Genomic DNA, 25,624 nt, shown 5'->3' on the forward strand with positions numbered 1-25,624 from the left:
TTGAAATGACGTGAACTTTTAAGATCTGACTCTAGACCAGTGTTTCCCAACCTCAGTCCTGGGGGCACACTGTGGCTGCAGGTTTTTATTCCAACCAGCTGCTGTTTTTAATTGGACTGCTGGGCTAATTGTGTTATTACCCAGGTTCTGTGTTTTGGGAACAATATAGAAATTAGAAAACAGTTTGGTTTTCTCTCTCTCTTTCAAAAAATGTGCCAAGCAGTTGTATGGGAATAATGCATTTTCTTTTTAACAATATTTTCATCTTGATTTTCATTCTACTTTTCTAGGTGTTCTAATTGTTTGTTTAACCCATTATTTACTAATTATGGGTCTGATGCTAAAGTACTTGCAGCCTTTGATTATTCAGTGTGTCGTTTGCCTGGGTGTCTGCTCTGCTCATTTTTGTCATTATTAAGATGAAGGGGGGAAAAATATAATCAAGAGTTAAATATTTAAATCTCCAGCAAAAGCAGAAATTTCTGAATGTTTTATAAATGTAAAAATCCTACTGCTATGCTTTTCTGAATGTAGAATAAAAGAGAAAACAAATCCCAAGTAATTAAATGAGAGGAGTGCTATCAGGTGTTGTCACTGATTAGGAATCTGGTTGGAACAAAAACCTGCAGTCATAGCATGACCACAGCCCCCACAACACCACCATTGGAATACCTGGCAGCAGTATGAGGTGCCCCTACTCTGTTGGGGGAGGTGAACAGCTCACATCCTTAACACTTAAGTCCACATTATTAAAAAAAAAAAAAAATCAGATGAACAACTCTCCGTCATGGCCAGATGTAGACCAGATGGTTGTCTCGTAATAATAATCGGAGACCTTTAGGGGGTGTTGCAGCTCCCCAACCTCCAGACACAACTACAGAATGCAATCGTGGGTTCAGTGTTTATTTCACACAATACCTCCACAGGGTTTTAGTTTCCTTCTTTCCAGAATGTACAACAAGTAATAAGTTTCTCCTTCTGCACCTTCCATGCAGTTCTATCCACCTCCTCCCAATTGAGTACTTTGTGGACAGTGGTGGCCTCTTTTATGCTGGACCCAGGAATACTTCCGGTATCAAGGAGGGCAGCACTTCCAGGTCAGTCGGAGGCCCCTGAAAGTAGGGACAGCCCTTCCCAGCAGCTCCCCCTGGTGGAGATTCCAGGAATGCACCCGGCCTTGGCCTGACCTGCACTTGCTCACAGGCAGAGACACAAAACCAGCAAATGAATAACGAAAATATTAAATGGGGGGGGGGGGGGTGAACCCAATACAAACAACAACAATTGGACAAACCTCCCCTTTCTCCTACGTCAATACAACATTGTAACATAACAATAAATACTCCCAACAATGTCCTTATACAGTCCAATGTGGCAAAAGCTATGAAATGGTTTGGTGTGAAGATGACAATCTTGGGAACAGCTTCCATAATAAATGAATGAAACCGTTCTTCTGGTAGTCCTGAGCAGTGTTGCAGGAGCGCTCCTTTTGAAGATACACAATGACTAATCCACTACTATACATGTGACAGGCAAGCATGAGACCGTCCATTCATCCTAATGGGAAATGGTTAAGGTCACAATTGACTTTTCCATAGACCCAGCAGACCAGTTACACAAAAACACAGCCCTCTTGTTGCTCTGCTGGACACTTTTAAACTTTCCCTCTGGCCTTTCTTGTTCCCAGCAGCCCCTGCTCCCGCTTCAGTCATCCAATGAGGGTAATCCCTTTTGGGGCTGCTGAGAAATGGAAAGTGCCCCTATAAATAAAATTTATTATTACTGATTTAATAGAATGATTAATGTAGTTAACATAGCAGCCTTTTTTATCCGTCCCATCCAAACCCTCACTAATCCACTTCTACCCAAACAGTTTTGACTGTAAAGTACAACTTTGTTCTTTCTCCCTCATTCTTTTGCTTGGTTAAGTTGCTGCTGCTGCAAGCAAATATGTTGCAAGCTGTGGTTTCTTCGTGCCCCCCCTCCTATCCTGTTTGCATTGTCTCACCAATCGGGTTGAACCTCCTGGCACACTACAGTGGTAGGCTCCCTTATTACCCACCGTTCACATACGAGCTCTTTAGGACTCTGATACACCAAAAATCACATTTCCTGTTTCCTTTTGCATGCAACAACTTGCATTGAAATGTGTTTACAAGTTCTCTGCTAATTTTTAGTTTATTGGTAAAACTTTTTTTTTCTTTGAAACTCACTTATGCCATATCCTCTGGCTCTTGTATACCCAATGAAAATGTTTGTTGCCAACTCTTAAGCACCAGTAAAATGGATTTAAAACAGCAGTGATGCTGGGATCAGGAGAGGAATGCAGAGGTTTTTGTCGATGGTAAAATTCACTAGAATATGAAAGTGTGGATTCTTAAAGAAACATACTAAAATGACACACGGGCGCTCGTCTGATCTGATGCCTGCAGTCGGGTCCAGTAGGAACACGGTCTAAGTAGCTTTTGTTGACATCCTTAGTTATGGTGCTGAAGGACCTAATCGGGAGCCCAGGAATGGATTCCCTAATCCAGATTGATGCACAAATACAGACCTTTTAAGGTTAATAAGTATGGAGGTTCATCTCTGTTGGGCGAGTTCAGTGTTAATATTGGCAGTGCACCATCAATTAGATTTTTCTAATGCATGTGGTAACAAAATGCATTGTATTTATCATTCCAACAGATGGAGGATCAAACAGTTGTAGTAATAAAATGCTTTGCATGTGTCATTTCAACAGATGGCGCATCACATACATTTGTAATAATGCATTTCATTTTCCATTTCAACAGGTAGCACATCACATACATCAGCATTGCTTTTACAAATGTCATACCAAGTGGCATATGACAGTTTCACAGCAATCGGACACACAATATTTCCTCTAATTCTACATGAAAACCTCACTATAAAGTTGGAGTATTCCTTTAAGAATATTTTGTGTAAAGTTTTTGTGTTTAAACTTGTTAAGCATGTTAACCATTTTTTTTGAACATTTGATTAGAATTATGGCTTGTAATTATGACAAGTGTTATTTTCTTTCACTAGGGGGCTCCGCCCCCTGCTCGCGTCGCTTGCCCACCCCCGTGTTTGGTTTACCGGATATACAATACAATTTTATTTTTGTATAGCCCAAAATCGCACAAGAAGTGCCGCAATGGGCTTTAACAGCCCCTGCCTCTTGACAGTCCCCAGCCTTGACGCTCTAAGAAGACCAGAAAATCTCCCCAAAAAAAAAAAACCCTTGTAGGGTAAAAAATGGAGGAAACCTTGGGAAAGGCAGTTCAAAGAGACCCCTTTCCAGGTAGGCTGGGCATGCAGTGGGTGTCAAAAAGAAGGGGGTCAATACAATACATAGAACAGAATAAATCCTCAATACAGTATAAAAATAAAAAATCTACAAGGACGGAGTAGAATTTCACATTAGATAATATCACATAATATGATTTTGGATTTGTTTTAAGTCCTGGAGACCTAATTCATCAAGCTGCCTCCCCATTTTGCCATTCCACATCTGAAATGGTGCTAATCATATGAAAGGACCCCTCATTCCCACGTCCCCAGTCATCAGGGATGACTTTATTTTAGGCAGTCAATCTACAATTTAAAGAGATTATTTTCTTGAATTCTTACATATGCATTATTTTCACTTTTACTTTAAAAACTTTTGTAAAAACAATACTTGTCCTTTATTTTCGGCCACATGCGTGGTTACATCTTTCTTGCCAGACGTATTGTGAAGGGGGGGGGGGTCGTCTGAACACACGCTAAGGATACGTCTTTGGATCATTTGCCGTCTTTCTGCTGCTTACGAGCTGTGTCTTCTGCCTGTCGCATGTCGTCGTGTTAAGAGCTGGGAGCACATGATGCTTGTCTGCCAAAAGCAATCCAACAACTGCTTGGTTAAAGGTCTGTGGACTCGTTTTAAATGATGGCTCACTGCCTGGTCTCGCGTGACGTTGTAAAAACAAAACTTACACTTTAACCACACCTGGGGCCAGAAATAAATTGTTCCTTGCAGGATGTATAACGCTGTTCGTGTTGTCGGCGGGGGGGGGGGGGGGTTGGGGGGCAGGCTACTGCTTTGATCTTATTAAAGCCTGTACAGCCGCTGTCCTTTTTGCTATGGCCCTGGGACAATCTCTTGGCACCAAGTCTCACGTTTACGGTCCCCGCGAGACGCACCGTGGCAAGTCTCTTTGGTCTTGTGGGTCTTTTAAATGTCTTCCGAGAAGATCACGTATCGTCGCATTGCTTTTGCTTTCCAGGATAGGGTTTTCTTTTTATAATAGATATCATTAGTACACTATCATTGCTAAATGATGTATTTTTTTTTTTTTAGTTAAGTATATATAATGTTTATATTTACTTTTTGTTTAAGTATTAATAAAACTGAAAATATAACACTGGTGGTCTGCAGATTTAACTGTAAAAATACCACCTTAATAAGAAACACAAGGATTCTCCATAGCTTGTTAGGCAGGAGCTTAGGGTTTTATATAAAAAATGTCAAAAAAAGTACGGGGGGGGAGGGGGATGGTGTTGGAATTGGCCAATCGTAGTAACAGGAATTCCGTTCATGTAGATATCCATCCACCGTGACACCAACACACACATTCTTTTTGGTTTTTGCATGCACAGATTTGCATTTAAATGTTTAAAAGTTTTTAATTTTTGGCATACTGGTAAAAGGGTGTTTTTTTTTTTTTTTGTTTTTTTTGTTTTTTTTTTCAAATCATACTGCAAGCAGAGCTTTATGTGGTACACTGGCTGAAGTGGTTTATTGCCCACTCCTAATTTATACATTTATTATGTAATGGTTTGCCATGTGTATTGTGGTTTTATTTTCTTATTTTACTGAAATTCGAGTTGAAATCCCATACAGAGGCCATCCGCTGTACATACAGTAGTCCCAAAGCCCCTTCTTCCAATGAGTCTTCCTTGTGTTTCCAGGTGATGCAGACATTGATTGCTGTGCTCTGGGTCGGTCCTTCTGTCTGTAGTTGGGTTATCCCCCCCCCAATGACCAGTTACAATTTTTCATATTTTAATTTGCAAAAATGCCTTGAATATGTACAAATGTGTGTGTGTGTGTGTGTGTGTGTTGTCATTTTGTATATGTAGATTATTAATGTGCTGTTTCACAATGAATAAAACTTCTCAAATACAAAGTTGTCTCATTTGGGTTACTTTATTTTGCCATGTAGAGCATATTTATATTTCACATGGAGGTGACCTTTTGTACACTTTGTCCCTTTCTGAATGGCCAGTTTGAACACTGCAGCTGAATGTAATCACTGATCCTGGCTGGTGTTCCATTGCTTTGTTTACTGCGCATGAAGCTGAGCAACTTGGTATTCCATGAGCTGTGCAGGAATGAAGATCACATCAACTCGGCCTTTGGTGCATCTTTAGGATTGCAGTTGCCATGACTGCCTTCATAATTGACCAACATACATTCCATGAACACAACTCAACTGAACAAAGTGTGTGTGCATGACAGGAAGCTACTTCCTTATCTTTTTATAATTTAAAAAGCAAAATGACTTGCAGACTGTGGAATTGGTACACAAGAATACAGAATGCACAAAGATGTAAAGCTAGAAATTCAATGATCTTCTCTGAAGACTTGAGAGGTGTGAATTGAGCTGAACACTCGCCATGTCCAATTTAGTAGCCTCCTTAATGTTCAGTTTACCCCCCAAAAAATGAGCCAAAACCATGTTGTGAATACCCAAATGTCCCCATAAACAGTGACCACTGCTGTACTGATGCAGAGTTAGTACACAAGAACGTCGCCAGTGCAGAGCCCGATGTTGTAATCCGGACAGTAGATGTGAGTTCTTTGTGCAACCAACGGTAATAAAATATCAGGAAATGTTAAAATACTCGCATCTGAACCACATGATCAACACACCCCTTGTGTTATTACAGGCTGTCACAGTGCAAGGCTTGGTGACTTCCACAGTTCCCCTGACACAAACCTTGACATTTGCTGCATTGTGAGCAGTGCTTATGGGGCCAACATCTTTTCTTATCCTTGCTCTTGTGCCACATAGCTTCTGTTGTACCACTCTGAAGCTTCACATAGCCAAAGTCATGAGGCACATCAGTGGAGTTCATCAATGCCATATGCATCAGTTTCACAATCTGTGTCCGTATCTGATGACTAATTCATATGGTCGTCACTATTGCTCAATTCAACTTAATGGTTCAGTTTCCGCTTGTTCTAAAACTGGCTTTACAGCTTTAGTTTGCCTTTGTGTTTTTGGTTGAAGACTCCACCTCACTCCCGAGTACTGATGAGGTAGAAGTTGCCATAAAGTAGCATGACGTTATTTCACAACAGAAGAGTTATTGTCATGCCTAGAGTTATCTGGACTTAACACTGTAACGCAGCTTCCTCCGCACCCAGAGTCTGACTTGGACTTAATCGTAATTCCATGGAACTCCTGGCCCAAATTGTGCTTGGTGTTAACGCCCAGGCAGTTCTAATTCAGTCTTGTGATATTTGGGGCCAATGCACCTCTAGCTGCTAAAAGGAAAGGCCTTATTGTCATTAAGAAAATCCTTAAGAGATATGGAATTTGTTCACGGTTTCATTTTTCCTTGATTTGGATTTTTTTTTTTTTTTTATTGTAAGAAGAATGTAGTAACAGCTACAAAACAAACACTAATGAAATGGCACTTTACATTCCTATTAATGAAACCGCACACTAGCAGAAGTGAACCTTATTTTGCAGTTCCATTCATCAGGTAGGAGCCCAGATCCTCCATGGCGCTGTATGCAGAGACTGCTTTAGGATAGCGAGAGCCTCCAGAATTGTAAGAGCTCTTACTAGTTTGGTGCATCCTTCTGAGATGAAGGTGAGCTTCACTTTTAGGGTCTGGGGTATTTATTACAGCCTGAGCTGATGTGTTCTTGGCCAGAAAGAACTCTTCGTAGCGCTGAACATGTTCAGCGAGGTATGCGACTGACTTGAAGCAGCTATTCTACCTGCTGTTTCCTGGCAGGCATCTTGAAGAAGGCAGACTTGACCCTCATCACTAGTGGTGCAGCCTCACTAAAGTATTTCTAGTACTGCCAGGTCTCTCCCGTCAAACTGATGACATGACACACTGTTTGGCAGACCCCCTTTTTAAAATGTCCTGGTCTGCTTTCGGACAGTATGGTGCATTGACTGTAAGCTCTGCTAAAATGTCATTAAGACTCGAGACTGACGTGCTGCTGCTGCTGCTGCTGCTGCCTGTGAAAAGGTGCAAAAGTTGCAGATCTCTATAAAGATCACATCTGCCAAAAGTCCTGTAATTGTAATGATGGAACTGTATTTCCAAAGATTCTTAAACGTTTACAGATTGAAAATGTGAATCATTACCTCTGGAGCTTCATCTACTGCATATCTTAAAATGATTAGTTTGCTTTTGCTTTGTAATTAATCTGCAAGACACTAAATCTGGGAATGAAACAGGAAAAAAAAGAGAGGCCTGCTTTTAAGGGCTCATGGCATCTGAGGAGACGCCTGCTCTTCAGCCCGGGTCTGTAGGGCCGAGTTTATAATGGACGAGTCAAATGTGGACCTTGTGTGCCTTGTCACTGCCAGGCAAAAGTTTATTAAATCAGAAACATCGTTGTTAAATTTTTAAAAGGAAACTCGTTAACAACCAGTGCTGTTCACTAATAACATTTTTCTACGGGAAAACGCTTGCTTAAAAGGCTGAACAGCTCCTGTCCCTTTTTGGCCGATTGCTTTGCTTTGTTTCTCTCTCCTCCCCCAGACATCCTCTGCTCCTGTTGGGGGTTGTGCTCCCCTATGATCTTTGTCTGTTCTTTAACTGAAAACTAACTGCCTACCGAGCTCGTTTTTCGTCTGAAAGAGACATGTTTGAATAAAGTTCCTGTCTCTACAGTCTCCTGTGTTTCTGTGCAATTCTGTGACCCAAGCGTGACACCCTGCAGCCTCACTGTCTCTGAGATTGAGACAGCGTCTGCGTGTACCTCTGTGTGTTTGCATGCTGCCAGTTCAAGCGCAGTTGGCTCTGTGATTTCATCCATGGCATCCGTTGCACCTGGAACAATAATATGTACAAATAGTTTTTTAAATAGTTTTTACAGTTCATTAGCAGTGTGTAAAAATGAGTGCTGCAGTAATTATGATGCTCTTTGCATGGGGAAAAAATGTGTTCTATTAAAATTTCACTTTTTCTTTGAGAATTGTGACGTTTACTTAAAAGTGCAGCAAAAAGTATTTGGCGTCCAGGGATGCATTAACCCCCCAAGTATGTGGCAATTTAAGGGTTAAAGCCTCAAGAGGCCGTTGAAACGCCCGCACCTTCTAAGGCTTCTGGCAATGAAAACACACTTGCATGAACTACAGTACATATAGCGGTAACATCAGTATTTGACATTTGAGCACTTCAGGAGACATCGCTGTACAGTACTGAGCAGTAGACGGGTTAACCTTTACATTCTTTTCAGGTAATGTATTATCGCGGGTGCTCTGCGGGGGTTACGTTCCTAAACTTTGGGGGTGTACTATATAAGCAATTAAATGGCATTTAGAAGAGAAGCATCTGAGTTCATTAATAGCTTAGGCAATATAATTGAACACAATGTATTCTGATATTAGTTAGTTTTGAACACTTTAGACACTTAAGAGTTGATTATTGAAAGCTAGGATTTTTTCCTGAACATGTGACGTAAGCAGCAGGTTGGCCTCCGTCAGACCACTGGGCAGCTGTGTGCCACGACTTATGCATTCATGGGCTTTCTATATTAGCACGCGCACACATATTTTACAGTAGCATTTGCAATATTTCTTTATATAGCTTAGTGATAATAGATATTATTATTAAGATCTTTTAGTACATAGGAGTGAACTTAAAGAAGCAATTTTTAAAGGCTTGTCCTGTTTTTCCTTTTCTCTCAAGTGTGAAGCCCTGTGTCATGTCAAGGTTGTTTTGCAGCTTGGCTCTTCTCAGTGAAGGTGTGCGCTGCTGCTCATTGGCACAGCCGCTTACCATGTTACCCTCAGCCTTACTGGACGCTAGTGCAACAAGTAATTATTTATTGAAGTAATCAGTTATTGAATTATTAATTAGGCAGTCCAGTCAAGTTAGTTTTTATCTGTGGGTCCCCTTCATCTCAATTTAATTGTTCCTCAACTTAATGATTAAGTTGGGAGTTGATTAACAACTGAAAGGCCATTGATCTTAACAGCCCAGGATTAGACCTTAAGCATCAGCTGATCCCCTTCCTCTATTTTTATCGCCAGATGGCAAATATGTCCTGCCAGCAAAAATATTGTTATGAAAAGACTGTTATGGGGATGTCTCCAGGGGCAAAAATATTGTTATGAGAAGGTCTGGGACACCTGGTGATTGTTATGGTTAAAGGTGCTGAGTGGGGAAAACATCATGAGAACCTCCATACAGTAGATGCTGGAAACCTAGTCTGGAAGGGAGGCATTTAGAGATAAGAATTGTAATATATTTGGGGTGCTCGGGACACTCGGGGCTCGCTTCATGAATTGAAACAGGCTTTATGTGCTCCGCAATTGTTTTCTATGTTGTGCAATAAAGTCTTGAGCAGAGTCTCCAAAAGGCAGTCAGAATTTGTTTTTTCTAAGATTTCTCCACAACCAAGGACACTGTAGACTTGCTTTTTATTGTCCGCTTTTATAACCAGGAGGACTCCAATCTAAGAGTTCCTGTGAAGCCGTCTCTGTTCTGCCAGTTACTTTGGTACTTGTGGTGTCCAGGGTGAACCTGGGCCAGGGGTGGGCAAAGCAGTGGCTACAGGTGTTTGTTCCAATCCAGTTGCTTAATAAGAAGCACTTATTGCTCAGGTAACACTTATGCTTCATTGTCATTGTCTAATGCATTAAGATGTTGAACCCTTATTGTTTGTTTTAGTCTTGGGTTTTTAATTGCTCCTTATTAGTAATAGGATGCAAATGACAAAAGAAACCAGCATCTCTCCGTTTAGCTTATTTCCATTTATATCTGTGAGTATTTATCGTACACCTTTTGGCTTAAATACTTGGAAGGAAAGTGATGAGAGAAAGTGAACGACTGAAAATCCTATGGATGATATCCTTAAAAGGGGGGGCGAGTGGGCAAAATGTAGGATATGAGAAAGACCTGACATGGCAGAGCGAACTCCATTTCATGGCTTGTTTAGTGCTGCATTGGCAAGGATTGTTTTCTAATTAAGCAACTGGGTGGAACAAAAACTTGCAGCCAGTGTGGCCATCCAGGTCTGACTTTGCCCACCCCTGACCTAGGAGATGGCATCTAAGTGGAGCGATGAGTGCTATATTGACGCTGGAAATTGAAACTTGAACTTTCTCATTTCTTTCATTTTGTAAGCACCCTTTGCATACAGCTACTAAATAAGGACCCCCTTAATGATCACCAACCCCCTTGTATTAACACCATAATAAATACATCTTTTTAAGTGTATGGTAGAGAAGATCTAGAAATATTAGCGTAATGGAATAGAAATGCCATTTGTTTCCCTCATCTTGCCAACACAACTCCAGTGAATTATTTGAAAACAAGGTAGTCGTGCCCGTCAAGGACAGGCTGCAGGCGACTTTTATCAGTGTTGCAGGGTAAAAGTCATTAAGTGCAAAATTATTTGTACCATGATTAAATTTAGTAATAAAATGTTTTTTATTTGTGCCACATGACGAATCGGGATTCGAACCCAGGCGGACAGTAGGTGGTGTTAGGTCCTAACTTTGTTCCGGCATCCGGGATCGAACCACCGACCAAGGGTAGTGTGCACTCTACTACCTGAGCTGTATGGATCTTAGTTCCAAGGCAATAATAAACATAATGAAAGTTGTTTCTAGTTTAAGTCATGTATGAAAGTGTTACATGTCATAAAATGAACGACTTATCTTTATCAAAATAAAATTATGAATCATTAACACAATCAATGCCTACTTAACGAATACGTAAACTATGTTTATTCAAGTATTTAAGTGGATATCCCTGGGTACACTACATTATTGATGCAAAGACCATCTTGATCCTCGTGGCAATCTTTTCAAACTAAGAGCTTGATCTTCTTTCTTGAAGTTGCTCGAGATAAGGCAACATAGTGTTTCTTCGAAGTTGAGCTTGAATTTCAGACGCATTTGCTCGACTTTCTCGAGTTGGAATGCGATCTTGTTGACGCCTTGAATTTGCATCTTCCTCGTTTTCATGAAGTCTATTTTCTCATAGTCTTTGTCGCTCTTGCTCTCTTCTTTCGACAATTTCACCTTCAGTTGCATTTAAACGATTCTCTCGTTGTCGTAAACATTCTTGTTCTCTTCTCTCAACAATTTCAACTTGAGTTGCGTTTGACCGACTTTGTTGTCGTTGAGGTTCATGTTCACGTCTTTCAGCAACTTCAATTTCAGTGGCAGTAGAACGTTTTTGTTGCAATCGCAGACGCTCAATTTCATGAACCAATTGTGTTTTTCTTCTGTGCGGTTGCTTCTGTAAGCTGCAACTCGTTGGCGTTCATTTTGTCTCTGCTGCGAGATTTGAACACTCTTTGCTGCTTGTCGTACTGCATGTCACTGTTTATTCCACAGTTTTTGTTCTTCAGTAAAAATTCTTTTTGGTTTCTTCGTTTTTGGCAATTCTTGATCTGTAGTTTGAGCACTTGAAATATCCAAAATCTTATTTCTTTTTGCATTTTCGTCTTCTTCAGTCGAGTGACTTCCTTCAGCTTTTCTTTTAATCTGATTGGTCACTTGCTTCCCAGTGCTTCGTTCAGCCAATCAAAACACTGATGTAACGTACCAACCAACAGACAGACATGCTGAAATATATATATATATAATATATATATAATATATATATAGATAGGCCTTAAGTGGGCTCATTTATTTACTTCTTGTCTCTCTAAAGATAACATTTTATGAATTTTGTTTTTATGTGTTTTGGTAGGAGGAAAATGAGCACATGTCGCTGGTGTACCCCTGGTGGCCAGGAGGCCACTTGTTTTTTGAAGAGGTACGCTTCTGGAACTCTCTCTACAGAGGAAAAGGAAGCCGCCAATGAAGATCTTAGCTTCTGTTTTGAGTGTGTTGTGGAGTATCACAGAGCCAGAGATCAACTGCCATCATTCCACAAGGTAATGGAAAGGGGAAAATGTTCACTGATGAAATCGCTGATTGGTCTGGGACTGTCAATGGCTGGTTTGCCATTTTATAAGTTTTTCCATTTTGAGTTTTATTTAGGTTGCAGAATTCATCTGTTGTTGTTACTTCGTCTGCATTCTTTTTTATTTTTAATGTACAGTAATCCCTCCTCGATCGGGGTTGCGTTCCAGAACACCCCGTGAAAGGTGAAAATCCGCAAAGTAGAAACCATATGTTTTATATGGTTATTTTTATATTGTCATGCTTGGGTCACAGATTTGCGCAGAAACACAGGAGGTTGTAGAGAGACAGGAACTTTATTCAAACACTGCAAACAAACATTTGTCTCTTTTTCAAAAGTTTAAACTGTGCTCCATGACAAGACAGAGATGACAGTTCCATCTCACAATTAAAAGAATGCAAACATATCTTCCTCTTCAAAGGAGTCAGGAGCAGAGAATGTTTGCACCATGCGGGTAGCATGTCGCTTGACAAAGCCGGAAGGGAGCAATGTGAAGATAATCTTTCAGCATTTTTAGATGAGTGTCCGTATCGTCTAGGGGTGCGAACAGCCCCCCTGCTCACACCCCCTCCGTCAGGAGCAGAGAATGTCAGAGCAAGAGAGAGAGAGAAAAGTGAACAATCAAAAATCAATACATGCTGTTTGATCTTTTAAGTATGCGAAGCACCGTGCAGGAAGCATATCGCTTGACAAAGCAGCCATATGTAAGTCCAGCAAGGATGACAGCAATGTGAAGGTAATCTTTCAGCGTTTTTTGAGGAGCAGCCATATCCTCTAGGGGTGCGAACAGCCCCCGTGCTCACAATATATTTGAGGAGTTTTATTTAAAACGTAATACGCGCTCTGGTTGGGTAGCTTCTCGGCCATCTGCCAGTAGCATCCCTTGTATGAAATCAACAGGGCAAACCAACTGAGGAAGCATGTACCAGAAATTAAAAGACCCATTGTCTGCAGAAATCCACGAACCAGCAAAAAAATCCGCGATATATATTTAAATATGCTTACATATAAAATCCGCGATAGAGTGAAGCCGCGAAAGTCAAAGTGCGATATAGCGAGGGATTACTGTAGTTATCTTGCATTTTCCCCCTTATGCCATCTTGGAATTCTTACGTGTCACTATATTGTAGATCTTTGCTAACAAGTTGCTACAAAATGACAATTGGGGCCACACTAAGCAGTTTGTCAAAGTTCAAGAAGTATAAAGTTCAGTCCATTTACTCCTGCACTCCAAGTTTGTGGACAAGAAATGAAAGACTAAGCACTTGTGCGTAAATGGTTTTCTTTGTAGCAAGTGCTTTTTTTTTTTTTTTTTTTTTTAAGCTACAAGTTGGCATTTCGCTTTCAGTTTTGATGCCAGGCTTTTTGATCTTTCTAGTTAGTTCTTTTTCTGGTGCTTGACATCAGTCTTTCTTTCTGCCCTTTTGCCTTGCCATTCTCATGGCCAGCACAATGGTAAGTCTTGGTTTACTGTTGCATTCATTTTCATATAACAATTGAGTACTTGAATGTTGAACCCTGATTCAGTTAGATTGTATTTAATCATAAAGCTGGTATCTTAGAGACAACTATTTAATTTCATTTTACAGTTTAATGTGGAATTATAAAGAGTGATGTGGTTCTCCAGGTTTAGCCTACTTTTATAAAGCACATACATTTAATGCACTGTGGATTGTGGGGAATGAAATCCTGTGATTTGTGCATTAATTGAAAAGGGCTGATTTACATCTTGATTTGAATCACTTAATGAAAACCTAGAAGACTACTCAAATTATCAAGCATAGAAGGCAACTCCAATGTAGGAATGAAAATGAAACTTTTGATGGGACCAGGCCATTTGAACCAGTGTACGTTGTCATCTTTGTCCATTTTAAACATCCATGTCATCTCAGTTTTGGTTTCCTTAAACTGGAAAGTTTCTGCTCCTGTAGTCTTTCCTTACCACTCATAGTATGGTTGCTTGTCTCTGGCCTTTCTCTAGTGCTGTTATGTCTTTTTCTGTAGTTTGGAGGGCAGAACTTCACACAGTACTATAGATGAGGTTACTCAAGTGTGTTGTACAAGTTAAAATACTTTCAAGTGAAACGGAGATTCAACATTCTACACTATTTTTCTAAGCCACAATCACTAATGCAAGTTACAAGTTGGATTACTGTTTTTTTTTTTTTTTTTTTTTTTTAAAGGTTTTTTGTTTATAAACTGGAACGACAACATTGAGTTCAGAGCCCAAATAAAATATGTAAGTACATTTAGCAGGGCTTACATGTTATTGGAAACCTTGTTTGAGAAATTTTTAACAAGCTAGCAGGCATTAATGAAAATGAACAAAAAGACATCTGTTGCCTTGTGAGGTCGGTGTAACTGTGCAAGTCTGATAACTCCATGGTCTGAGTAGAGTTGGGGTGGGCAAATAGAGCAGGGGGTCTCAGTCAGTCCAGGGGGCCCACTGTGTCTTTCTTCAGGCCTTTTCTTCCACCAGATTCTTTATTGGTGATAACTGATAGCACTGATCTCCTTTCATTACCTGCTGTTTTATTTGTTGTCTTATTCTACATTCACAAAAGCACAGCAGCGTGAGGTTTACATTTATAGGACACTAGCTGAAATACCCAGCATTGCCTGGGAGGAAAATAGTGTTTTTTTTTTTTTTGTTTTGTTTTATTTTATCTTTTTTTTTAATCATCAAAAAACCCACATTTAAAGATAAAAATACATTTAAACAAAGACTCACTAATATACTTGTCTTGTATGTATTTTATCATCCACCTGATGCTCTGAACCGGCCAACTGTATTTAATTTGAAAAGCAACAGGGGCGCTGGCTCAAACATAATGAATGCTGGCAGTCACCTCCAGTTTGCCCTCTGGTGGTCGTTCCAAGTGTCAACTGGATTATAACAATCATACAAAACCTCAAGATCACCCCCCATCATACCCATTAGGGGGTGTGTTAGGGTTAATTTCACCCAACAGTGTTTTTAGTTGACCAATGTGAAATGTGTACCAAGTCTCATGAAAATCGCTTGAGCCGTTCGGACGTGATGCTGGAACAGACAGACATGCACACAAATCGATTAGAGAGATTTTGAAATTATTTTTGCTGTAGTTTTCAATGCTTAATTCCCTTTTGTTGATTTGATTGTATTTTGCCATTTCTCTGTGCAGTTTGCTCCCTTCTTTATATCTCAATAGTGATAATTTAAAAACAAGCAACAGGGCAGACACCTAGGCAAGCAACACTGAATCATGAAAGGCTGCAAGTACTTTAGCAATAGACCTACTAATTAGTCAATAAATGGATTAATTAAACAATTAGAACACCCAGTAAAAGTAGAATGAAAATATTGTTTAAAGGGGGGGGGGGACATAAATGCTTAGTACATTTTAATATTTATTTTTTTAACACACTTAGTTTTCTAATTTCAATATATTGTTCCCAAAACACAGAACTTGGGGAAATAACAGTTAACTTTTATTAGCCCAGGAGTCCAATTAAAACCAGAAGCTGATTGGAACAAAAACCTGCAGCCACAGTGGGTCCCCAGGCCTAGAGTATAACCCCGGGCGTAGTGCAAATGTGGCTTTGCGTTAGTGACTGGCTGCTCCCTTCTCAAACCTGATAGTACTAGGAGACACAGTTGTGCCACCATTGAATCATTTGTTGAGATTTGTATGTGATGGAGATGAACAAAATACACATGAAGACGCTGCTATCAATGGACAAGTCATCCCCACTAAATTGGAATAACGCCACCTTTGTAGGAAAAAGTGGGTGTTACACACTCTAAAACAGGCAAACTGATTCCAACCCCAACCAGTTTACATTCCAAATTGGTCAAAAAGATGGAAAGTTAGCTGAAGTGAAATATTTCTGCACTAATGACCATAATCCAGCGTCAATTCAGACTGCTTTCTGATTTTTCCATTGGATGGTGTTGCCGTCCAAGTCTGTTGTTGCTCACCTCTGCTCTTGAGCACTTCATGAGAGGAGCATAAACCTTACACTTGAATGTTCTCACATGGCTCTTTGTTGTTCTTATTGTTGTGGTGAAGTCCTGGTATTAGAAAACTGCAAAGCATCATCATGATTTCCAAGGAAGCTGAAAAACGCTATCATGAGTGTCGGTTTGTGCCTCGGGGTGCTGTAAAATCGTGACGTCATTCATCCTTGGACGTGAACTCCTACTCCTTGCTGGCAGTGGGTGTAGAGTGCTTGTCATGTTTTACTCTCCGGTAGGACAAATTTATATCCTAGTGAGACTTGAGTGCAATTTGCAGGAGTAATTTGGAGATGCTTGATAAATGAGGGTACTGACCTCAATCCAACAAAACATCTATGGAAAGAGATGAAATTCACAGTTTGGAGAAGGAACCCATCAAACCTAAGAATGGGCTCAGTTTTCTTAAGATGAGTGGACCAAATTGTCAGTTAAGAGCAGTCGAGGTCTCATTCAGTGCTACAGAAAAGTGCTTGGTTACAGTTCTGGGGTGTGCTATAAAATATTAGATTGGGGTCTCAGTTTTGTGCATACCATTGTCAATTTTTAAAAATTTTTTTTTCTTTGTAAATTCTTAAATCAAAAATAGAGAGTGGACTATGGAAAAAAGAACGGTGGGTGCCAATTACTTTTGTCGTCTTTTTCCTTCATCTGCTCCTGTTAGGAGTTGCCACAGCAGATCATCTTCTTCCACATCTTTCTGTCCTCGTCATCTTGTTCTGTTACACCCGTCACCTGCATGTTCTCTCTCAAACCAATGCAATCTCGCCTCTCTGACTTTGTCTTCCAACCGTCCAACTTGAGCTGACCTTCTAATGTCCTCCTTTTCTAATCCTGTCCATCCTCGTCACACCCAGTGCAAATCTTAGCATCTTTAACTCTGACCACCTCCAGTTCTGTCTGCTGCTTTCTGGTCAGTGCCACCATCTCCAACCCATATCACATAGCTGGTCTCACTACCGTCCTGTAGACCTTAACTTTCACTCTTGCTGATACCCGTCTGTCACAAATCACTCCTGACACTCTTCTCCACCCTGCCTGCACTCTCTTCTTCACCTCGCACTCCCCATTACTCTGTATGGTTGATCCCAAGTATTTAAACTCCTCCACCTTCGCCAGCTCTACTCCCTGCATCCTCACCATTCCACTGATCTCCCTCTCATTCACACACATGTATTCTGTCTTGTTCCTAATGACCTTCATTCCTCTCCTCCCTAGAGCAGATCTCCACCTCTCCAGGGTCTCCTCAACCTGCAGATCAGTGTCCTCAGCAAACATCCGTCCACGGGGACTCCTGTCTAATCTTGTCTTTCAACCTGTCCATCACCATTGCAAATAAAGGGCTCAGAGCTGATCCCTGATGTAATCCCACCTCCGTCGCTCCTACCGCAGACCTCCCCACCATCACACTTCCCTCGTACATATCCTGTACAACTCTTACGTACTTCTCTGCCACTCCCGACTTCCTCATATAATACTACAGCTCCTCTGTCACCCTGTCATATGCTCACTTCAGGTCCACAAAGACGCAATGCAACTCCTTCTGGCCTTCTCTAAACTTCTCTATCAACATCCTCAGAGCAAACATTGCATCTGTGGTGCTCTTTATTGGCATGAAACCATACTTGTCCCTTCCTGATGTAACCCTCCCCATTTATCCGGGCTTGGGACTGGCATGAAGAAACACACTGGTTTGTACATCCCCTGTGGCTGTTTCAACTAATTTAAAAAGTTTTTTTTTTAAATGGTTGATGGGGTACCATTACTTTTGGCATCGTCTGTCTGTCAGTTTCTCTGACAAGCACCCGGTGCCGTGTGTGTTTTGTTTAAAGCCACTTGGCACATCTTTGCCTTAAATGAATTGTGCATCTTCCTCATACAGGCTGGGCACACACTGAAGGATTCCTGCTTTTATTTCTTTGGTTTCCTCTGTAAAGTTGCAGAGGGTGGGACCGCAAGCCTGCATTTCAAAGCAATCCCAGGAAGACCACTTTACAGGCATGGACAAAAGTGCATGTGGCATAAATCGGGAAGTGCAGAAGTTTTTAATCTTGAACTTAAAGACAATGCTAGAAAAATGGCATGAATTGGTGTTGTATTGTGCCACGATAAAACAGAACTCCAAGTCAGTAGTAAAACACCCAGCCAGACTGAAGGCTTCTCCATACAGAGGAGCAATTTGGTGAATACTGAAGCTCCAGTTTATTTTTGGGTTTCCATTTAGCATACCAGAGTGCATTGTTTAGCCCATTCCTGGCCTGTCTATAGGCATCCATATCACCAGCATTCTGGGCTTTTTCATTTACCTGATGTAAATTCCTTAATTTTTGGTGACTACCCACTCTTGTAAATCGCCATAGTTGGGATTGCAAACCTCTACACAGAAGCTGATCTAAGAAATCGCCGTGTCAGTCAGCTCATTTGTGATGATGAAACTGACTCCTTAGTCTATGAACACACAGATTTCTTTACTGGCTTAGCCCATTTCTGCCTTTGTTTCTAATTGTGTAGGAAGTGCCACATAGCGTGGTCAGAATAACCTAGTGGCACACGAGGTGAAGCCCACTCTGTGTCCTGTATGGCTCAGTAGCACGATTCCAAAGTCTCCCTGTCCCTGGTGGGGCATTTAAAGAGCTGTTTGTATCTGGGAAGCTTGATGGTTAGGTTTGCGTTATTAAAGTCATCCATCACTATAATCGTGGAGTTTGCAGGACTGTTGTCCAAACTAGTGATGTAATCTGCCAAGTGCTGCTCTGCTTCATTCACATTTGCCTCTGGTCGGACATAAACTTGGACAAGAATTATTGAAGCACATCTAAGTGAATAGAATGACTTACAATTAATAGTGAATAATTCCAGGTTGCCAGAACAGAGCTTTGATCAAATAGAAACGTCACTGCACCAATATTTCTCAATATAGAAGCAGACTCCACTGCCTTTGGACTTGTCAATGCTTTGAGGACTGTGAAAAGCGCTGTATAAGTGTAATGAATTATTATTATTGTCACAACAATCGGCATCTGTCTGCTCTATAAAGTTCTGCTCTGCAGTTCCAATGCAGAGCCAGGAATTGATGCCTTAAGCCAGGTCTCCATCAAGCAGTACACTCGAGGGTAAATAATCCTTACTTGTTGTGAGGAGACTAGGAGACTCGGTTCCTCAGTGATGTGACATTAGATTCTTCTAAACTGGGAAGAGTTGAGGAAATCGCAGCTCCTAAACTGCACGAGAGACCCCGTCACCGCCCCCACCTCTTCCAACAGTCACCCATCCCCCCTTCGGTTCAGGTGCGAGTTAACCGATCGGGACTCAATTTGCTGTCAGTGTTCATAAATAGTGAATCTGTATGTATGTGTTCTTGATTGGTTGAGGATGAATGAAGTCTGATCCCAGTAGACCGGAGCTGATTTATTTGTGTAAGTAATCCTCCTTTTGTTACACAAGGCAAAGTTAAGAGACGAAAACAGACCTATAAGCCGCCACCAAACATCCATGGCTGCTCAAAAACATGAGCTCCTCTTTGACGTAGATCCCAGTGCTTGATGTAGGTACTTGTGATCTGTGGAGTTTCAACCAAAATGGAAACGGAAAGAGCCATGTGGAGGAAATAAAAACTGGGCAAAGGAGAACGAGAATTAAACTGAGAGCTTGTGGTAGACATAGCAGTTTATTATAATTTTTTTTTTATTTTTTTTTTTTTATTGTAATCATTCCATACATAGATCGATTTTTACAAAAAATAGGATTGAAAGTGTGGACACTTTTTGTGACTGAAGACAGAGAAGAAAATTAAAATTAGTAAAAACCTTTTATTGATACATACCAGACAAGGGTAAAATGACAGAGAAATACAGTCCTAGGACACCGCACTTCATCTGCCTCGAGCGCAGATATCCTTGCTCTTTTATACCTTTCTAGTCTCCTGATCGTTGACCACGTAAGCAATAAAAATAGCGTCCTGACTCATTTTGTATTATTCCAATTTGTAAAGTCCTTACCCTAAAGGTATATTTTCTTGTCACACACATCATTGAAAGAAAACTTCCAGAAAGTATATATATGCTTTTTGTCACGTACGCAAAACACAAACAAGTTTGATCATTCTGTTCTATTTTCTGTACTTACACACATACATTTTGTTCAATTACATCATTTTATGTTTTTACACTCCTCCCTTTTTGAACAAAATGATGTGGGCAGTAGAATTAAATTGAAATGGTTGATGAAGGGGAGGGGGAGGAGAAAATGGAAGAAGCTATACGAGACATGTGCTCCTCATGTAGCATATATGCCCTTTCCATAGAGGCGGTAAAGTACTTAGATAGAGATCACCACCCATCCTTAGGTAGCCTGAGAGGGTGCGGGTAACAGCCAACAGAAAAAGTATTTTTAAGATAGCCATTTCTTGCAATGTGATGTGTGGATCCAGGCAGGCAGTCCTTCAACTTTCACGGCGTGTGGTGTGGATAGAAGAATTTGGAATGGTCCTCTCCACCTAGGCTGATGCCAGTGTTTCCTCCGAGTATCTCGAACCAGGATCCAGGTGCCCAAGGGAATTGGTAAATCCTTGGAAAGGGGGCTGGTCCTCCAGGCTTGATTAACCTGCTGGTGGATTTCCTTCAACGAGGTTCGCAAACCTGCAAGACTAGAGAGAAGATCATTGTCCACAGTATGCAAATTCACATTTACGTCCGGTCAGAATCTCAAACGGCGATAGTCCCAGTTGTCGGTGTGTCCGTACCCTTAGTCCCATTAAAGCTAAGGGTAGTGCATCCGGCCATGATAAATTAGTTTGTTCACAAATTTTTGCGAGTTTAGCTTTTAAAGTGCCATTGCATCGTTCTACGATGCCTCCGCTTTGGGGATGGTATTTACAATAATGGTGCACATTAATTTGGAGCCAGGTGGTTAATTCATTTATAACGGAGTTCACAAAAATGAGTGCCATTATCTGTTTGTAACTTTTGAGGGATACCCCATCTTGGAATAATCTCTTTAATTAGTGCTTTAGCTATTGTTTTGGCATCGTTGTGTTTTCGAAGGGAAAGCCTCTACCCATCGGGAGAACACATCGACAATCACAAGACAATATCGGTACCCTTTAGACGGGGTTAGTTCAATGAAATCCATTTGGAGGTGTTCAAACGGACCCATTGGATTAGGGGTAACGGCGGGGACTTACCTGGGTACCTTTTCCCACATTAAACTTTTGACATATTGCACAGCATCTGCAAAATTGCTCTGCATATGTAGACCTACAGCTTCCCAGTGTTTTTCAACATCTTGAACCATGGCATCTCTACCTGCGTGATCGAGGCCATGGGCGATTTTTGCCATTCCTGGGAAAGAGGCTTTTGGGAGAAAAGGTTTGTTAGTGTGTTTATGAGTCCAGACTCCATCAGAGAGGGACCCTTCTTTGGACCATTTTCTCCTTTCGATATCCGTGGCTGCACTCTGTAAAGAAATAATTTGATTATCAGGGTCCTGGTCATTTCTCTGTTGGAATAAAGAAATTGGTGTGTTATTATATGCAGCCTCTTTAGCAAAGTGGTCAGCTAATTCATTTCCTTTGCTAACAGGATCCTGTTTTCCTGTGTGAGCTTGACATTTAACAATCGCTAGCTTCGATGGTTTGGTTATAGCTTCTAAAAGGCATACCTGGAATCCGTATAAATTGTTACGATCTTCCCTTCGGACAGCTGACATGCTCGAGTGAGTGCTACGAGTTCAGCTGCTTGTGCACTCAAGCTTGATGAAATTCCATTTGCTTCCAGCAGGCGGTCCCCTTGGACCACTGCGTAACTGGTTGAGGGTGCTCCATTTTTCAATCGCAAGGAACATCCATCCACAAAAATCATTTCTCCAGTTTCTAAAGGTGTTTCCTGTAGATCTACTCTAGGTTTTACAACCTTTGCTATTTCATCATGGCAATTATGTGGTTCTCCTTCGTTGTTAATTGGGAGAAGAGTGGCTGGATTTAAAGTGGAGCATCTTTCAATTGTAACATTTGACAAAGTACAGAGTACATTCTGATAGTGTATTGCCCTAGCAGTAGTGAGATGTGAAGTTTTGGCTTGTACTAGGATAGAATGTACAGCGTGAGGCACTTTAACTGTTAGGGGGCTCATGAGAACTACATCCGTGCTTGCTAATACAGCTTCTGTTGTTGCAGCCACAGCACGAAGACACGGAGGAAGTGCTGCGGCCACTGGATCCAGTTTTTTAGAAAAATAAGCCACCGGTCTTTGTTTATCTCCATGTTGTTGCGTCAGTACTGCATTCATAAATCCCTGCTTTTCGTCCACGAACAAAGTGAATGGACGAGAATGATCAGGCAAACCAAGCGCGGGCGCAGATAGAAGAGCAGTTTTGAGGTCACAGAGAGCCTTCTCAGCCTGTTCATTCCATTGGACCTGGCCAGAAAGGGGATGCCAGGAGTATTAGCCAATTGTTGCAACGGCTGTGCTCTTTCAGTAAAATTTAGAACCCACTGTCTGCAGTAGCCCAGAATACCTAAAACAGACATAACCTGTTGTTTTGTGACCGGTCTAGGAAGATTTTGGATGGCTGTAATGCGATCGCTAGAGAGAGCTCTTGTTCCATACGTAATGTCATGACCTAGATATTTTACAGTTGTTTTGATTAGCTGCAGCTTAACTTTAGAAACTTTATGGCCATTGTCCCCCAAAAACAGCAACAATTTCTGGGTATCTTTTGTACAATCTTCTTCCGTAGCGCTACATATCATTATGTCATCTACATACTGTATCAATGTACTACCTCTTTCCGGCCAAAAGCCTTCTAAATTTTGGGCAAGAGCTTGTCCATAAACACAAGGGGCTTCAGTGTATCCCTGAGGCATGACGGTCCATGTCCAACGGCGGTACCGCGTTTGACGAGATCGGAATGTACGGCGGAGATGCCAGCCTCTGCTTCGGGAGACAGAGGACATTGGGCACGGTGCGGGCGGAAGGAGGATTTCGGGTGGATCACCAGAGGCTCACAATGGGCTATCCTTCCATAATCATTCTTTCCCTGGGACCATCGTGAATCAGGGAGCATAGAGAGCCAAGAAGGGAAAGTGGTTTGCAATGAACAAGCAAAAGAGGAAGGACGGCACAAAGCGCGATGTACTAAAAAATCAGTTTGAAACACCACTTTAGTTATTAAACGGTCAGGAGTATCAAAAATACCCGGAGTAACTTGTAACCAGTCTGTTCTTTCAAAGCATTTTTCTACCCATGGTCCTATTTCCCCCCATTTAACAGTGCGTGATTTAGCTAAGGAAATGTGAGGCACTGAGCCGCCAAGATAATATATATGCTGTGAGCATGTAAGATGAACAGAAGCAGCTGCCTTTGTGGATGAAATAAAAACACAGGAGATGTGAAGGGTTTCGGGGCGAGTACCAGAAGTAAGGAAAGATTCTAGCCAGGGGGTGTCTACTTCTATAGGGAAGTATTGGGCAGTACAGTGTAAAATGTCAGGGGCCTGTAAATTGGGAAAGAGACAAGGGGAAAAAAGAGTGTAGGGCTTTGAGGAGAATGGTGTGTGGGGAAATATCTAAAGTCCATGCTGCAAAAGAGGGTTTGGGGTAAGGGGTAATTTGACACAACAACTTGGGGGTTGAACAGAAAAAACCTTTGTCAGTCATAGAAATAGAAAGAGAAAGTTTTGTCATGAGATCTCTTCCTAAAAGGTTAACTGGACAGAGCTGATTCAAAAGAAAACGATGCAGTAAGGTATGTCCGCCAGGACGTGACTGGACTTGAAGAGGTTTTGATACTTGAAGAAGGTGAGGTTGTCCAGAAGCAGTAAGCACAGTAACAGTCTCGTTCGAGGCAGGGACCTTTGCCAGCGAGAGGGTAGATCGAGTGGCACCAGTGTCGATTAAGAAAATAGTCTCAGTGCCATCAACGAACAATGTCAGTAAAGGATCAGTCTCTGAATTATGGGTGAGCAAAGGTAGTTGAAAAGAGTGGCTGGAGGTCCCTGCGTTTTCCTATGGCCAGTATTGTTGGTCAGGGGTGTCAGAAAAAACAGGTGGAATAAGGGGAGGTGGGGGCTGTTGCTGTCTGTGAGGGCACTCCCGACGAAAATGTCCAGTTTCACCACAGGCGTAGCAAGAGTAGGAATTAGCATTGGAATTTAAGGGAGAGGGAATAAAAGGATTCTTATTGTGGTCAACAGGAGGAGCTCTAAAACCACCTCGTCCTCATCCCCTTCCTCTAAGGCCATATCCTCGGCCTCGGTCAGGAGTATTCCTGGTATAATAGTTCATCTGTGCTGCAATAAGTTGGCATGAGAGTCCGATTCCTTCTGCTTAGTTTGTTTTTCGGCATGTTCAGCATGTCGTTTGACTTCATCAAACGTGGCACTTTCCCACTCAATACAGGAAGTGCGGACCTTGTTTTGTATATCAAGGCGCAAACCGGAAACAAAAGGTGGAACTGCAGCTCGAGTGCGGTCATCAACATTTTCCAAGCCCGAGTGATTAGCCATAAGGTCTTGAATCCTATGTGCCCATTCATCAACCGTCTCGTCTCTCTTTTGTTTTGCAGCAGAAATAAGGGACCAGTCCGTTCCTTTTTTATATTTTTCTGCAATATTTTTGTCTCAACGCCTCCCATTGTGGGTTAAATTCGCCTTCTCCACCTATCCCCTGTCCTCGAGTTAAAGCTGGGTTCCATACCCATGGAACGTCATTGCGGACACCCCTGCAAACAGTGGCCCATGTGGTCCCAAGCTTTCGACGAAGTACCTGGGTCCATTCAGCAGCGTTAGGCTTATACATGCTATCTAACTGATCAAGTTGTTCAACAAATTTTAGTCCTCCTACTTCCTTTGGATCTGGAAGTGCATTCACGACATCCTTTAGATAGATAGATAGATAGATAGATACTTTATTAATCCCAATGGGAAATTCACAATGCCTTTAGTTCTTGGATGTCCCAGTTCCGATTTATCATAACTGTTGTGGGATTTTGGGGTCCGGCTGGATGGGCAGGGTTATAATGAGGATTGGGAACTTCTATTAAAGGGCAAGTAAGTAAAGGTGAAGGATCAGAAGAGAAAAAAAGTTGGAGCTGGTTTGTGAGTGGAGGTTTGACTTCGAGTGCATTTGGAGACGGGGGTTTGTCTAGTACAGGGTGGGTCATCACGATGGGCAGAGGGGTCATAGTGATCTGTGCCTGGGGGATCATCAGGGGAAACTTCTGCTAGTTGTAGTGCAGGGGGGGTAGTCGGAATGGGGGATAGAGGAGGGGATAATGGAGGTGCCTGAGGTTGGTACTGAGGAGGGGAAAAAATAATAGGATAAAGGGGGTCTTTATTTGGATTATTCTTCCTTTTCCTCCCGTCTGCCTGTGGTTCAGTGCCTGTCTGAACTTTCTGTAATGTAATTAGTAATTCCTCTTTCTCCTTTTTAGCCTTTCCCTCATTTGCCCGCAACAATTCATTCTGTTT

The 25,624-nt window shown here is 41.5% G+C and overlaps 2 protein-coding genes across 4 annotated transcripts in view; both read left to right on the forward strand.

Annotated features, from left to right (window-relative positions):
• miga2 (mitoguardin 2) overlaps positions 1-25,624 on the forward strand; it is a 532,313-nt gene that overhangs the window by 152,744 nt on the left and 353,945 nt on the right. The gene's annotated exons all lie outside the window — the stretch shown is intronic.
• Positions 1-25,624, forward strand: part of setx (senataxin) — a 125,491-nt gene that overhangs the window by 5,616 nt on the left and 94,251 nt on the right. The window contains exon 2 of the mRNA XM_028809064.2: positions 11,947-12,133. Within this exon, the coding sequence (XP_028664897.1) occupies positions 11,954-12,133 (180 nt within the window). The 5' untranslated portion in view covers positions 11,947-11,953. The remainder of the gene's footprint in view (positions 1-11,946; positions 12,134-25,624) is intronic.

The sequence above is a fragment of the Erpetoichthys calabaricus genome, chromosome 9 (genome assembly GCF_900747795.2).
Source record: "Erpetoichthys calabaricus chromosome 9, fErpCal1.3, whole genome shotgun sequence".
NCBI classification, from domain to species: domain Eukaryota; kingdom Metazoa; phylum Chordata; class Cladistia; order Polypteriformes; family Polypteridae; genus Erpetoichthys; species Erpetoichthys calabaricus.